General features: G+C 47.4%; 1 protein-coding gene and 1 long non-coding RNA gene across 3 annotated transcripts; one reads left to right on the plus strand and one right to left on the minus strand.

Annotated features, from left to right (window-relative positions):
* Positions 1-284: 284 nt before the first annotated feature.
* RPL10A (ribosomal protein L10a) lies at positions 285-12085 on the minus strand. Of its 2 annotated transcripts, none has more exons than XM_029573697.1 (6): positions 11974-12085; positions 10738-10812; positions 7338-7418; positions 6821-6969; positions 5824-5996; positions 285-500 (listed from the first exon to the last, which is right to left on the minus strand). In XM_029573697.1, exons 1-6 carry the CDS (start codon positions 11976-11978, stop codon positions 330-332), a joined length of 654 nt encoding a protein of 217 aa, XP_029429557.1. In that variant the 5' UTR covers positions 11979-12085; the 3' UTR covers positions 285-329. The 2 variants fall into 2 exon arrangements, with proteins under 2 accessions (XP_029429557.1, XP_029429555.1); XM_029573695.1 differs by lacking the exon at positions 11974-12085 and adding an exon at positions 11832-11872.
* Positions 12086-12130: 45 nt separating this feature from the next.
* LOC115074344 lies at positions 12131-14873 on the plus strand. Its single transcript, XR_003852220.1, has 3 exons — positions 12131-12350; positions 12641-12707; positions 12823-14873. It is a non-coding gene; the product is annotated as an uncharacterized LOC115074344 (long non-coding RNA).
* Positions 14874-16967: the final 2094 nt, after the last annotated feature.

The raw sequence follows: 16967 nt of genomic DNA on the forward strand, positions 1-16967 counted from the left end.
TGGATACCCTTTCAGTTTCTCTCTGGCTCCATCTGCTGGACAGGAGGCTCAACCCACTGTCTGGACTGATCCGGGTACGTACAGGGAACTAAGAAAGGATACTGGGCTTGATAATAAAAAAAGAAAAGGCAGTGATCTAATGCAGTATAGCGTTTCTAGGGTTCAGGCTGAACGCAAAGAATTAACCCCCCCCGAAAAATATTTGTAAAAAATTCACACACACAAACTGAAAATATGAAGGCCCAGGCAGCCGTGCTGGGATGCGCAAAGAAGCAGACATCATGGGATGTAAAATCTTGTTTTTATTGAAGCCAGCGTTGGCAGGGAGCTTAGTAGAGACGCTGGGGCTTGCCCATCGTGCTCTTGATGTACAGTGCCCGCACGTTCTGCCAGTTTTTCTTCAGCAGGGACACCAGGAAGTTGATGGCCAGGTGAATGTTGTACACCAGCTCGTCCTCCGTCATTTTCACGTGGCCAACGGCCACAGCCAGACACAGCACCTGGGAAGAGAGAATCACATTAACTCACTGAGTCCAGAGGAGGAGAACCCCTGCTCCAGACAGAGTCCACGAAACACAAAACAAAGCAGAGGACAGAAATCTTGGCCAGCAACTCAGAGAAGCCACCTCGAACGTTAAGCATTTCTACCTTACAACTAAATCAGATAGAAGCTGTGAATAACTGAAAAGAAAATTCTTCCTTACCTGCTAATTTCCGTTCCTGTACTACCATGGATTAGTCCAGACAGTGGGTTATGTCCCCCTTCCAGCAGATTGAGTCAGAGCAAAAACAGAAAGAGCACCCTCCCTTAAGCTGGTGCACTCTCTGTATCCCTTCAGCATAAAGTATATCAAAGCAGAAAGATCCACACTTGGATGATCAAGGCAAAGAACAAAACAGCAAACTTGAATGGCAAAAACTGGAATGAACCATGATAGTTCTTTCTGCAAGTTGTTCTGCTATCAATTCTTTGCAATGTACACTGAATAGTATTCGAGCAGAGACCCCTATTATCCTAAAAATTCTCAGGGAGGGCGTCTGGACTGATCCATGGTACTACAGGAATGGAAGTTAGCAGTTAAGGAATAATTTTCTTTTCCCTGTACATACCTGGATCAGTCCAGACAGTGGGATGTGTACCAGAGCTTCCCTACGTAAGGTGGGTCCCGGATATCACTGCTCGAATAACCAGAGCGCCAAAGGCACCAAAGACCGGTGCCTGGAGATTCAACCGGTAATGGCGTGTGAACGTATGTAAGGACTTCCAAGTCGCCGCACGACAAATCTCCTATGGAGACACCGCTCTGCTCTCTGCCCAAGAGGCCGCTTGAGCACGGAGTGAATGAGCCCGGATGCCTTCTAGTGGAGGTTGCTCCGCGCCAATATATGCTGGCGATATTGAGGCTTTTAGCCAACAGGCAATGGTGGTTTTAGACACTTTCCGTCCCCTATTAGGACCACTCCACAAGACAGATGGTCAGAGAGGTGGAATTCATTCATGACCTCCAAACCGCGAAGAACATGCTTGACGTCTAGCAGACGCAGCTCTCTGGAATCATCATCCGCGAAGGAGGGCAATTCTACTGACTGATTCAAATGAAAGGACGAGATCACCTTTGGTAAGAAAGACGGCACCGTAATCAAGGAGACTCCGGAGTCTGTGAAGCAGAGGTAGGGCTAACGACAGGACAATGCTTGGATCTCCGAGATCCTATGGGCAGAGCGGATGGACACTAGGAATGCAGTCTTGAGGGTGAGATCCTTGATGGAAGCCCGTTTAAGAGGTTCAAAAGGCAGACCTATGAGAATCCGAAGGACCAGATTTAAATTCCAAGAAGGGGATTCCTGATGGAGTGGTGGCTTGACATGCTTCACACCCTTCAGAAAACAAACTGTGTCGGGATGGGAAGAAAGGGGTGTTCCTTCCGAGGCAGTGAGCAGAGCCCCAAGCGCGGCCACCTGAACACGTAAGGAATTGTAGGCCAATCCCTTTTCCAAACCGCGCTGTAAAAAGGTAAGGATCTCCTTACAGTAGCTTGACGCGGGAGAACCTGCATCGAGGTACACCAAACTTTCCAGATCCGGACACATGAAACAGACGTGGCTTGAAGCAAGGTCGAAATAACTTCATCTGGGTAACCTCTCTTCCTCAGCCTGCGCCTTTCAAAAGCCAGGCTGCAAGACAAATGCGATCTGCCTGGTCAAAAAATATGGGACCCTGATGTAGGAGGTTCGGAAGATGCCAGAGACGAAGAGGCCCGTCCACTGCTAGATTGACTAGGTCTGCGAACCATGGTCACAGAGGCCACTCTGGTGCTATCAAAATCACTGGTCCTGGATGAAACTATCCTCTGAAGCACCCTGCCGACTAGGGGCCACTGTGGAAAAACTAGAGCAGAAGCCTTCACGGCCACAGAAGGACCAGAGCATCCACACCTTCCGCCCCATGCTCTCTCCTGAGACTGAAGAAGCGCGGAGCTTTTGCATTCTGAGTGGCCATTAGGTCAAGGTGTGGGAGACCCCACGCGTCGAAGATGAGAGCGACTGCGTCCGCGGAGAGCTCCCACTCCCCCGGATCTATGCATTGACGGCTCAAGAAATCCGCTTGGACATTTTCCACTCTGGCTATGTGGAAAGCCGCCAGGCGACTGAGGTGGATCTCCGCCCACGCCATCAACTTGTCCGCCTCCAACGAGACATGCCTGCTCCTCGTTCCCCCCTGGCGGTTTATGTACACCGTGGTGGCATTGTCGGAAAGGACCTGTGCAGCTCTGTCCTGGATCAAGGGGAGGAAGTGTTTCAGGGCTAGGCGAACCGCCCTGGTCTCCAGGCGATTGATAGGCCACGCAGCCTGCGCTGCTGTCCATTGCCCCTGTGTCGACTGCCTCCCGCACACTGCTCCCCGTCCGGAGAGACTGGCATCTTTAGGCGACTACGATCCATTGTGGTATTGCCAGATCCATTCCCTGTAACAGGTGGTCCAACTGGAGCCACCACAGGAGGCTGTTCAGAGCAACCTCTGAGTGGTAGAGGAGCCTGAAAATCCTGGGTTATCTGTTTCCAGCGGGAGAGCAATGCCCTCTGCAAGGGCCGCATATGTGCCAGAGCCCAAGGCACTACATCTATTGTTGAAGCCATCGACCCGAGAACTTGTAGATAGTTCCAGGCTGTCGGGGGCGAGAGGCAACGGAACCGTTGTACTTTGCAGGAGGAGGAGGGAGTTTGTTCGTTCTTGGCGAAGAAAGACCTTGCCCACCTTGGTATCTAAGCGCGCTCCGAGATGTTCCCAACGTTCGTCGGTATATAAAAGTTATTAATAAAATAAAAATAAAATAAGAGTGTCTGGGAGGGGACGAGATTGCTCTTGGAAAAATTGATTACCCATCTGAGAGAGCGGAGAAACCGTAGTACTCTGCCGATCGACTGTTGGCACTGGGCTTCAGACTTCGCTCGTATGAGCCAACCGTCCAGGTACGGGTGAACAAGGACCCCCTCTCTCCGGAGTGCTGCCGCGACCACTACCATGATCTTGATGAAGGTGCGGCTGTCGCCAAGCCGAAAGGCAGGGCTTGAAATTGATAACTTTGGCCGAGGATCTTGAAGCGCAATAAATGTTGATGATTCTTCATAATAGGAATGTGCAGATAGGCCTCCATCAAGTCCAGGGAGGCGAGGAATACCCCCTGGTATACCGCAGCAATCACAGAGCATAAAGTTTCCATGCGTAAAAGGGGAATACCAAGGGCCCTGTTGACCATCTTGCGATCCAAAATCGGGTGGAAAGAACCTTCTCTCTTGGGGACCACGAAGTAGACTGAATAATGGCCGTACCCTAGTTCCGATGTCAGTACTGGGATGATAGCTCCTAAGCCAAGGAGTCTGTCGACCATCTGGTGCATAATCTGTTGCTTGTGCAGGGGACCACAGGGAGAGAAATCTGTCTCTTCGTGGACAAGCAAACTGTAATGCATAACTGTCTTAGAATATATCGGACCAGTGGGTCCTAGACAATCTTGACCCACTCCCCAATGAAGAGAGACTACCTAATTCTGGAAATAGAGGCGTGGGCCAGCAAGATTTAATTGTGAGGGTTTAGAGGCAGCTCCGTGAGAGAGGGCATCCCTAGCAGGTCGTTGGCCCCGAAAGGAATGAGACCAGGATTGTGATCTGGCCTATGGAGTCCTTTGATTCCAGTCTGGACTGCCAGAACAGTCGTTGACCACGGATTACACCGTTGCTAAAAGTGAAACGGAGGGTTCTGTCATAGGAACCCAGCACTGGCCCAATAAAGTAAATTGGAAACTTCTGTTCACTTTTTTTAAGATAGAGGAATGTCGCATTTCTTATCTGTGCTGCCCCGAGGGAATCGGCTTCTCAGGGCAGCAGGCCGTACGAGTAGGGGAGAGACTGGACCACCAGCTTACACCCCTGGTAAAATAAGTAAGAAAATCTGTGGAAAAGAAAGAAAAAAAAACCTTACCCCAAACAAGAACAGGATAAAATCAAACAGACTGTCAGTAGTAACAGATCAGTCTGCAAGCTGATGAGGGAAAACTGGAAGGAGTAGAAACTCAAGCAAAAGAACCTTAAAGAGAAAAACTACCGACTTTTTTTTTTTTACTGATCCATCCAAGGAGAGAAGAAAAATTTAAATAAATAAACCAAAGTACTGGGGAACTGATGCTCCCCCTCCTCTACTCTGCTGGAGTCAGAACTATACTGAAGAGGTATAGAGGGGGTGCGGGCTTAGGTGGCAGCTCCCTCTGAAGTTTTAGTCTGACTCCACCTGCTGGACAGGGGACATAACCCACCGTCTGGACTGTTCTTAGTACGTACAGGGAATAGACTAATCTCTCAAAGGTAGAAGGAAGAAGCGTAGGTGAGACCCTATCTGCTGGAGTCAGAGAGAATACTGAAGGGATACGGAGAGTGCACCAGCTTAAGGGAGGGTGCTTTCAGTTTTTGCTCCGACTCCATCTGCTGGACAGGGGGACATAACCCACTGTCTGGGCATGTACAGGGAACAGCATCCTGCTGGCATTAAAGTTCATTTTTTCTGTTAAACATAAGCCTGCTTCAAGAATCACATGGATATTTTTGAATACTAAAAGTTCGAGGTTGAAGATTTAAGCAGAGGGGAATTTTCCAATATTGGATTTCCTATTTTCCTGCATGGTTTTTATCACACCCTCTCCCTCCAGACTCCCGTGCAGGGCCAGTTGCTGCGAGGTTTAAACCATATCCTTGAGTCTCCTTTAAAGAAAGGCAGGAGAGCAGAGTGAGAGGCTGGATGGGTACAGGATGTAGGAGAGTTAACCTCCCCCACACAGCTGTAAGCAGCAGAATTCCCCGTCACTGTCTGAACATGAGGAGGGAATGCTGAGCTGGCAGTTTTCAAGCAAAGTCGGATCAGCTTCACATTAACACCACTGGAAAACATACCCAGTTTCATAGGAAACCAGGCTTTGACATTTACTAAATATAGAGCACAGCCAGGAAACCAAGAGGTTTACACGTCAGGGCAAACAAAAAACCCCCCCACTTTACCAACTGTCAATACCTTACTATTTAAAATCCTCAGCATTGCAATTATTCCCTCCCCCAATCGGCCTTAAGACAATGGTTGTAGGTTACATCTGCAGAAGGTCAGCTTCTCTGCCACCATCTTCCCACAATACTGCTTTCACCCACAGGATCTCAGCCAACAGCAAGACACAGGCAGGCAGGCCGGAATGGGCAAGAGACATCAGAAAAAGATCATTTACTATGAAAGGAGAGCAAGGCCCAGGCGTCTTAACTTTGTGTGGACCTCAGGCCCCTTACCTTCTTCATTTGAAATTTGATTGTAGACTTCACCTCATCAATCTTGGCCACCATATTCTCATTGTGGGTAAGGAGAGAGGGGAATTTGCCAGCCTTGTTCAGGCCAGGTCCCAGGATACGAGGGATCTGCTTGATTAGCGACTCTGAGGCCAGAAAAGCATCATATTTCTTGGCTGAAAAAAAAAAAAGTGAAGATGAATGCACTTGGACTCTGCAGGTCACTCCCGTCTTTCCCATTTGAACAAGAAAGTTATTCATACAAAGCCAGGTTTCCCAAAGAAGTATAGGAAAATTGGTTCTTACCTGCTAATTTTTGTTCCTGTAGTACCACAGATCAGTCCAGGACAGCTGGCTTGAAGGTAGGACGAGCTATGACGTCCTCAGGAGATCATACAGGGCATCCGCGCTGTACGCCACTGCCGGTCGGCTAGCCCGCAGTGCTGCCGCGCCGGAAAGATCTGCCTCCGCCTGCCGATCCTGAATCCAGCGGAGACAAAGCCCTCTGTGCGAAACTGCTGCACATCACCGCCCGGGACTCCGAGGGCCGACACCTCAAAGATCCTCTTTCACTGCAGCTCCAGTTTACGATCCTGCAAGTCCTTCAACGCAGTGGCCCCCCTCCCCCGTGACCGGAACGGTGGCCTGTTTTGTGACTGCCGAGACCGTGGCGTCCACCTTGGGAATCCTGAGTAGTTCCAAAGCACCCTCCGGGAGCAGATACAATCTGTCCATAGCTCGTCCTACCTTCAAAGCCAGTTGTCCTGGACCGATCCGGGTACGTAGAGGGAACCTGCCCTATCTATTCCTACACCTGTGATAAAGAAACTCCGCAGCACAACACAGAGACCTAAACCCTAAAGGGAAACAGGAGACCCAAAAACCCCAACCTGGAACTTTCCTAGAGATCACCCTTCCTCCTGTTTCGTGCAGGCGCCAGATGCAAGATCCCCTCACCGTGCCCTAGCTCCACTTCTATGACTTGCCAACCCCCACTCACCCAGCTTTTTCACCATTTTCTTGTTTTTGTTGAGTTTCTTCAGCGCCTCAATGTCCATGTGGGGGATGTCCACTGCTTTGGCTTCGTCACAGTGCTGCTGATCTCCCAGCACACAGACGGAGAACTTGGGGCGAGGGGTGGACTTAAGCCTATGGACAAACAGAGAGGCGATGATGCCCACAGGACAAGACAAGCCTGACAGCAAGCATGCGGAGGTCCAGCCCAGAAGCCTTACCGCAGCCGGCGGAGTCTCCGTCCGTCACAACCAGTCTGCTTTTATTGGTCGGTGGGATAGGCACGGAGACCTTTCCTCACCTCCCCTCATGTTTTAAGACCCAGGGTAGGGGTCCGTCCAGCCACACCCTCTCCCCTCAGTGGGGTGGTCTGAACTACCCAAGCAAGTCAGTACCACAATCCGCCTGCTCACCCACAGCCTGTGCATTTACAAAGCGAGGCAGGCAGGCGAGGAGAGGGAGTGCAGACTGAGCGCTGGGTTGGATCAGGAAAAGTGCCGAACCTGACTGTGCCCGAGAAACGCTTGTCCTTCTGCGGGTCATAATTCTTCAGGCTGATCTGCAGCTCCACAGATTCCAAGAACCTAAAAGCAAAACAGAGAAAAAAAAAAAAAAGGTGGATTTTGGGGATTATCAGTAGCAAGAGACCTGAGGAAATGCGTGCAATACTTACAAGGAACTTCTGCATACATCTGGTTTGGAAAGGTTTATCTGACAAATTGGAGAAATTACGTATCTGATAAATTCATTTTCCTTAGTGTAGCCAGATGGATTCAGGACCAATGGGATATACAAAAGCTACTCCCGATGGGGGCGGGAGGCTGCCCATGGTCCAGTTAATACCGTCCTTGCAAAGGCTGCGTCTTCTCGGGCCTGTACTTCCAGGCGATAGAACCTGGAGACCACGTCGCTGCTCAGCAGATATCAAAGGGAGACGGCAGCCTAGCTTCTGCAGGAAACCGCCTGAGCCCTAGTGGAATGAGTTTTAACCTGAGAAAGTAATGGCCTTCCTGCCTCCACATAGGTGCCCGCGACCACCTCCTTAATCCAGCGAGCTATGGTAGGCCGCGAAGCTGATTCGCCCTGCTTCCTTCCGCCGTGAAGAACAAACAAGACTGGTTCTGTAACTTCCCGATACTGCACAAAAAGCCTACTGACATTCAAATGGCAGAGGCAGTATTCTTCTGCATCCTTGTACTTATCTAGGGATGGTAATGAAATAGACTGATTCGGATGGAACGGTACAAAGCTGTAACGTTCCTGGAGTCATCCGGGGGAAAGGTTCCCGACACGACAAGGCCTGCAGTTCAGAGATGAGACATGCCAAGCATATCGCCACCAGGAACATCATTTTCAGGGTTAATAAACACAAGGAAAGACTGCACAGCGGCCGAAAGGAGGGCCCTGCCAAAAACTAGATTTAAGATTCCACAAGGGAACCGGCCACTGCAGGGGTGGCCAGAGGTGCTTCATCCCTTTCAGGGAATAGGCCGGATGAGCCGATAGGCCAGTTCCATTTACCTTGCCCCTGAAACAGGAGCGCGCCCCTACCTGGATTGTCAAGTAGTTAAGGGTCAAACCTTGATCAAGTTGTCCTGCACAAATTTAAGAATTAGTGGGATTTTGACCATCTGAGGGAAGACACCGTGTTCTTCACACCAGGCCTCAAATGCTCTCTAGAACCGCACATACACTAGAGAGAGAACTTCCCCGCGCGGAGTAAAGGTGGAAAATACTATTTCCGAATATCCTTGATTCATCAGGCAAGCCCTCGCAACGGCCAGACCAGAAGACCGAATAAAGTTGGAGCCTACTGTAGCAGGTCCCCGTGTGGTGGGAGGCACAGGGGGTCTCTACCAGAAGTCTCTACAAGTCCACATACCATGGACACCTGGGCCAATCTGGAGCTATTAGTAAGACTAATCCCCTGTGGCACTTGATTCTGCAAATGAGCCTGCCCAGGAGGGGTCACAGAGGGAAGGCCTATACCAACTCTTCTTCCAGCCAGGTCTGAACAAGAGCATCAATCCCTAGGGACCATGGCTGAAGTTTGTCCAGACAGGGGCAAGTGAGGAAGCAGACTGCACCTGTACGAAGGCTCGAAGACCTTGAAAGAATTCCACCCAAGAGAAAGTGGCCAGATCCATGCCTAGCCCAGATGATAGGTGCCCCTAAATTTCCCTCCCACATGGATGACCCAGTCCCGGGGTTATTCAGACACAGGGTACTTCTGGTTAAGGCTGTGGCTGACCCATCCTCTAAGTGGGAGGAGCTGGGCTTGGCAAAGTCCATGGAGGCCAACTCTCCCTGGGCTTCCTCACAGTGCTGACATAAGCAAGAATCCAGGTCAGACTGTAGCCCTAACATGACAAGCAGCGCAGAGAGAAAGGTACTTGTTTCTTTGCTGCCGGAGCCATTGGCGACACTAATTGTGTTCAAACGGTACACGCTTAAAATTTTATGCACACAGATTTCGGGCACCTACACAGGCACACACAACCCGTGCGCCTGGTTTTACTTTTATTCTGCACCTAGTTAAGTTTTGCGCGTATATACATACGCGACGTTATGCACACTGAAGCTCTATGGTGGTCAATACAGGCCCAAAACGCACGCAAGATGGCGCTGCCGCACAGTATGCCATTCAACCCACTCAGCTGCCTACTTCCCCTTACCCCAATAGGAGCAGGAATGTTGCTATGGCACATCAAGCAGGGAGACCGGAGGAAGTCTTATTGAAACCTCTCTAACGTCTCTGAATTGGGAGGAAATCTTTTTTTTTCTCTATCTTACCTGGGCTCAGCGCTTACCAGCTGAGTACAGACTGTCTCCGGCTGCGGAGGGAGAGGGCTTTGGCAGTCATCGCGGCGCTCAGCTTCCTGCACCCGCTGCCTTTCGGCTGCTTCATCAGCAAAAGTCCACGCCGGGAACCGGCTACTGGACCAAGGCACGCCTCTGAGGAATCTCGGAAATCGCCTCAAGAATTCACGACTGGGGAGAGGCCTTTAGGTATCACTGCGGAAGAGCAGGGCTCAATCTTTTCTTCAATTCAAAAGCAGAATTTCTTCTTCCAAAAGGTACAGCGATCCCCATAGGGAAAGCATGTCCGCATCTGCTGGAGACTGAGAAATACTGAAGGGCTGAGGTCACCGCAGGTCTTTATCTAGAGTGATGTCAGCTTTGAAACCTGACTGTTTCCATCTGCTGGCAGGGGAGCATAACCCATTGGTCCTGAGTCCATCTGGCTACACACTAAGAAATCAGCCTATACACAACTGAACAGGAAAAAAAAACCCAAACATTCTGTGCATACGCTCAAGAGAAATCTGTGCATCACGAAACAGCTGTGGCCACTCATATTAAGAAATTCAGCTCCAGAGGGAGCTATGTTTGAGCCTTTTTAAAAATGGCTAAAACTCCAATTCATGTCAAGTGAAAGGCAAGCAATCCAGTAAAAAAAAACTTACACTTCTGCAACCTATTATAGTTTTTTCTGGAATTTTGGCTTGCATATTAAATTTCATATCCCCTCCCCCATGTATAGAGCTGTGCTTGTGGGAAGGGGTTAGCTTGGAGGCAGACGCATGAAGTGAGAATCCCAGCACCCCATGCGTTGCTAAGGTCAGCCCTGATCATTGGCAGGAATACAATCCCAAAATAAATACAAATATTTTATAGTAAACAGAATGATAATTTGTGAAAAACAATGCTAGGAAATTATGATCTGAATTGAGGAATGCAAGCCACATGTCTAAAGTGTATTTTATATAAGTGTGAGATCAGGTGGCATTTTATTATGTCAATAAAGAACTCCCCAGCCTTTGCTAAGAAGCTCCATGACTTTTTCCTCCAACACAAGAGTTAACCTGCATTTGGTATAGGTGGGAGGAAGGGATTTCATACTTGCGCAGTTTCTGCTGGGACCCTTGTAGGACTTCCCTCACAGCTTCATACAGGGTGTCACGAGAAACTTTGCTACTGTATAAGGGAAAACAAAAAAATAAGACACCTCAGTTTACCACAGACAAACGGCCTACATATAGCTTTACCCTACTGATGAAATTTCATACTGCTTGGTTTCCCTCTCTACATCCTCCTAATCTAAGCAGCTATTTCTTCCTCTATATTACTTTGTTTCTAGTGCTGCAACTAGTGATCCCTAGTCAATAAATCCCTCCCATAGAGCAAAGCGTTTTTAGAAGAGCAGTTTGATCTATTTCTAGCTATTCCAAGTTCATGCATAGGACCATCTCATCATCCCAAGCCAAATGCACAGGATAATGTAGCCCTAACCGTGCCTCCCTGCATGCATGGAGTTGTAGTTCCAGTTGCGGTTCTCCCTGTGGATTTGTATATGAAAGCCATAACTACGACCCCATGCATCCAACAGGACAAAACCAGGACCGCATCAGCCTGTTCCTCCGGATGCGGGGAGGTATTATACTGTAACCAGGATGTTTAGCCCACTTTCCTAAATAAAGCTCAAGGCGGCTTACGGTGGCAGTAAATCAGGAACAATATACCCCTGCCCCAGAGCGCTTACAGTGTAGGTGGTCAAGTGTAGATGCGGGAGATAAAACGACGAGGCCAAGGTTGCAAGGAAAGGAGACTTGAACCTTGGTTTCACCAGATCTCAGTCCATTACTCCAATCACTAGTCTAATCCCAACATAAAAGAGCATACGGCCACTTAACGCTAAAACCCAAGGAATCACTAAGGTCCCGCAATAGTTATCGCTTGCGCAGTTACTGAACAGCCGCGTAAACTCCACTTTAAACGCGCTCGGTGCACAAATGAATGCAAGATATCGGGGGCCCGGCCAGCGGAGCCAAACCCAAAATACGTGGACACTTTTCCACCTATAAGGGCCGAACCTCCGTGGAGGCTGAAACACAGGGGTGCAAAAAGTTTCCCAGGGAGGCCTGATCCCTCTCCAGAACATCTGATCCTGGCAGAGACGGATATGGGACGCCGCGGCCCATCACGCCTGTCTCTACCCGTTCCTGTCGTTTTCATCCCGCATCCGAGGAAAATATCATCCCTCGGGCTTCCTGAATGTAGATGACGAGTCCCGTCTCTACGCCGACGCTTGGTTACCGCAGATGGACCCGGATAAACCTCTCTCACATGCCGCCTTACCTCATCTTGCCTTTTCACCCAAGGACCGGAAGAGAACACGAAAAACCGGGTGACGTATTAAATAAAAACGAACTCTCGCGAGAAGCTTGAACAGATTCGTTGCTAACCTCGCTTTTTCCCGCGAGATTGGGCTTTTTATTCTAGTCATTCTCGTTTTGTTTTACCATTCTCGGGTTGCTTGTAATTGGGCGATTTTTCTTGCCAATCGCGGTTTTTTTGGGCTTGGGGCGGGACTTATGCTGATGTTGCAGTGTTTGGGTGCTGCTGCCGCTGAGGCCTGTCCATAGCAGGCGCACTATAATCTATTTATTTATTTGATGAGTTAAGCCAACTGGAGCTGCAAATATTCACAGGAGCACATGGGCAGACCCAGCATGGTGGGTGACCAAGAAGCTTCTGTGCAGCTGCAGACCTGAATGGTGAAAGATGTGTAGCATTCAGCTGGCTACAAGCCGTATCAGGAGGGAAGGAATGAGTATGTTGGGAGGGGAGAATGAGTGTGAGGTGATTGAAGAGGTGGTTGTAGGAAGGGGGAAATGAGGATTTAGGGGGCAGAGATGTGCGCGAGGGGGTAATTGGGGGGGGGGGATTCCGTGGGTGGGGGGCTGGTGTCTTTTTAATTTGTTCTACACTACTTTTAATTCCATCTCATTTCTTCTCCCTGCAGCAGATCACCTTTATAAGAAATCATTAGTTTGACAAAAAGAAAGCTTGTCCATACTTGCTGACTACAGGTAAAAAATAATGAGACATGAAAACTTGAAATGCTATTTTTTTTTTTATTTGTTCTACAACCACTTTTGATTTTATCTAATTTTGCTTTTTTTCCCTCATTTCTTCTCACTGCAGCAGATCACCTTTTTAAGAAAGCCTGTCCATACCTACTGTTTCCGTCATTGGCTGCTACGCTACTAAATGGATTTGATCTACTCTAGCTAAAGTAAGGAACTAAAAGATACTGCTAAGCGTGGGAAGAGGAATGTGAACTAAAAGCATGGATTCAGTCTGTTGTCAGCAATGAGAGTAAGGCTCTGTGCAAAAGTTTGTTCCATGTAAACTGCGCCCGGCAGTAGTTCTTACTGTTATTTGTAAACCGGAGTGATATGTATTGTATACAGGAACTCCCGGTATATAAAAACTATAAATAAATAAATAAAAGTGTGACTTTCATGCACATCATGCAGACCTTCTGCAATATGCAAAAGGTTATAGTGCTTTGTCATCTATGCGACTCACAGATGCAATGTAAAAGTTTACCAAGGACACAAGGACAACAGAGACTGTATTTCTCATGATCAAAAGCCTATATTTCTTATGCGCATAAGGAGTCAGCTAAGTTTGAGAGACTGACAATCAGATATGCAATTGGACTTAAATACAATTTTGCCCTAGTGATTAGTACAACACTCCTTTGATTTAGGATCACAAGGTGAAAATAAACATTTGCTTATATTAACATTCCTAAGTGCCCTGGGAACACTAGCTAACCTTGAAGACATGCATCTTTTATAACTCATCATCGTGATGTCAAACTACAAAAACTCAGCCAGAGATCTCGGTGTAATCACAGACAACGAACTCAACATGAAGAAATATATCAACTCAATAATAAGAGATGGTTTCTTCAAACTACAGATACTCAAAAATCAGACCAGTTCTCCAAGCACTACTATTCTCGACTATTGTAATGCACTATTTCTAGGCCTCCCATCCAATGCTCTCAGGCCACTACAACTCCTCCAAAATGCAGCAGCAAGATCACTCTCAAACACCAAAAGATCTGATCACATCACACCAATCCTCAAAAACCTGCACTGGCTACCCATCCCACACAGGATTCAATACAAACTGCTAACCCTGATACACAAAGCACTATACACCGAAAAATTCAACTGGCCAAGCCCGGCCCTACACTTTCAAACCACCCAGAGTGCACTCTGCTCTACCAACACCAGACTCATCTGAACACCATCGCCAAAATCAGCCCACCTGACCTCAGCAAGGAACCGAACACTAACTATAGCAGGTCCAACTCTCTGGAATAGCCTACCACCCCAACTCAGACTCAACCCCACAACCCAATCATTCAAAAAGAACCTGAAAACATGGCTCTTCAAAAAAGCATACCCAAGCATACCCAACCACCCCCTACTCAACACCCAACCCACATCTTCCCACCCTCCACAGAACTGCAGTCACCTATTGCGTTCAATCCCAACCTTATAAGCTTTCTTATTAGACCACATACTGAGCTCCAATGCTCTTTATCCACCCCCACTATTTCAGAGAATGACTCGCCACAGACCAATCACGAGACAGCCACAAAGATGCTTGGCTAAAGGACACAAAAGTCACCGTCTAACAGTTGCGAATCTCTTTGTAAATAATTACTAACCTCACTGTAAAAAGCTAAGTTCACTGTACAATGCATAATGATACACAATGTTACAAAGCTCAACAAGTCACTGTAAAATTACTAATTTAATTCTAAAAAACACTAAACCCACTATACAATGCATGATTCATAATGTTATGAAACTCAGAACTCAGTGTAAAAACCTACTAATTTTATTGTAAAAAGTTACTAACCTCATTGTAAGAAGCTACCAAGTTCACCGTGCAAAGTATAAAGATACATAATGTCACAAAGCACAATAAGCTAGCAAAGCTCCAATGCAAATCAGCAAGTCTACACCGATAGACCCCTCTGTTACTCTGTAAACCGGTGTGATATGTACGATGAACATCGGTATAGAAAAACAAACAAATAAACTTTTTTCCTGTTATCTAAGTGTGAGACAGTTTCAGAGAGAGCCTCAAGACCTAGCAGTGCCTCCTGCAACCCTTCTGGTAAATTTCCACTAAACAGATGCCTACAATAAATTTTATTATCACACAGACATTGGTGTTTCAATTTCACGTGTTTTGGGCTTTTTTTGGCCTTGTTTTTTTGGAAAAGAGTGCTTGTCCTTTCATGAAAACCTGGCAACCCTGAGAACGTCGCTTACTGGATGCCATGTTGGTAGCGGCACCATTGAGATACTGCATAAAAAAAATTACTCATAGCAAACTGTAGCCCGCCCGATTACCAGTTCAATCAATTAAAAGCCTCCCGAAACAGATATGCTTTTACCTGCTTCCGAAACATCTTATAAGGCCTGGAACTACCGGATTTCCACTGAAAAACTATTCCAAACAGATGGGGCAACCCAAGACAAAGCCGTTCCTTAGCTCTAGTAAATTGGGTTTTAACTCCAATAGTTAGCAAACATGTCCCTTCGGCCACTAGTGCCCTCCCTCCCAGGTGTGTCCCTAGGGTCCATTAAATTTAGGTAATTGTATTCTGTTTTACTCGTGTGCTGGTTCTCTGGGATATGGGTCTCCGATTCAAGATGGAGGGGTAGCTGAGAACCAATAGCTTTAGGAATGAATTACAAATAGGAATAATAATCGAGCGTTTCCAGCCTTTTTTCAATTTTAGAGAAAGAGAGCCCCACTGCAACAGGGGGGCACAAGGACTAGTACCCCACCTTCCCAAGGTCTTTGTACACAGGATTTGGTGCTTTCAGCTACTCAGGACACATCTGTAGTGTTTTTGACAATGCCTGAAGTATATTTTAGTTGCTGGATGGGACAGAGTGGGGAAAATTACTTTTTCATTACTAGACAAATCGCCTCTGCTGCCCAGATTCTCTCCAATACCCTTCCTGAAGGTTTCAAACTCGTCTTGCCTTCTCCAGCCAGTCTGGCAGTCTGGATACTGTGCTGTTAATTCTTAGTATATCCCTTTGTAAAGTATTTACAAATTCCACACTTGTACTAATCTGCCTCTAAAACTATTCCATGACAACTGTTGCTATCTTGGCTTTGTAACTATAGTTGCTGTTAATTTGAATGCTGGGCTCCCTTCCTCTGTCTGTCTAGCTGAAGCTACGAACACCCTTGTAATCTGACAAGCGAGGAGCTGATGAGAAGGCACCTCAGCCTGCCTCACAGACTGCTTCTGCTGCACCTGCATTTAAAAAACCAAGAAGACCGGGCATTTTCATTGCCAGTGATGGAGAGGCACAGAATGGAAAGTAAATGTCTCCACATCTCTCATTTACTTAATTGTACTGTTATAAGACACATCCATTACTTCTATAATATCTATGTACAATATCATTACAAACCAGTCTGATTATGGACAGAGAACCATAAGATCTGCCGGTGTCAGACACTAAAATGCAAAGGGTTTGCTGCTGGGAAGGCCTCTTTCTGAAGGCAACAGGATGGAGTCCAGCTGGGCAAAAACAGACAAACCTTTCACCAGTTGTGACTGCGAACGGCTTCCGTATCCAATGCAAAGTATTATCAATTATAGTTAATCTTATCCACGACAAGTTACGTATATAAATACCTCACTTAAGGACCTTCCCTGGGTTTTTGCGCGTGGTATTACACGGTTTCTCACGTTAATCTGATGTGTGTATGTAATAATGCAGTTAGCATGGAAAAAAACACAAGCACAAATCCACTCCAAAAGCTGGGGCTGCTTTAGCACGAGTCCATCCTAATGCCATGCAAAGGGTGCAATTAACTATTCATGGGCAATGCAGAGAGCGGTGCTGGCATTAGTACAGGTGTTTTCTAGTGCCTGGGCCCAGGCAGGAGTAAAGTGTAACCGCTTGTCTGAAGTGCGAAAAACTAAGCGGCAGAAGCTAGAAGAGATGTCAGAGGAAACAGGCACATGTCAATTGCTGAATGCTGTTGTAGCCCCTTCCAAATCTCTGCTGCATTTCCCCCATTCACTGGCATCCATTAGAGCTCCCATGCAGTCAGTAACAGATCATGAAGGGGTTAGACATTGCTCTACCCACCTTCAGTCCCCACTCCCAGACCCCTAACTCACTACTGCCTTAAAGGCTTTAAACTGAGAATCAATCATGGGTCACCAGATTAATGCCCTCTACTCTCCCACTCTGTAAACCCCCTGTTCATTGTAACTTTAGCTT

The sequence above is a fragment of the Rhinatrema bivittatum genome, chromosome 12 (assembly GCF_901001135.1).
Source record: "Rhinatrema bivittatum chromosome 12, aRhiBiv1.1, whole genome shotgun sequence".
Taxonomy (NCBI): domain Eukaryota; kingdom Metazoa; phylum Chordata; class Amphibia; order Gymnophiona; family Rhinatrematidae; genus Rhinatrema; species Rhinatrema bivittatum.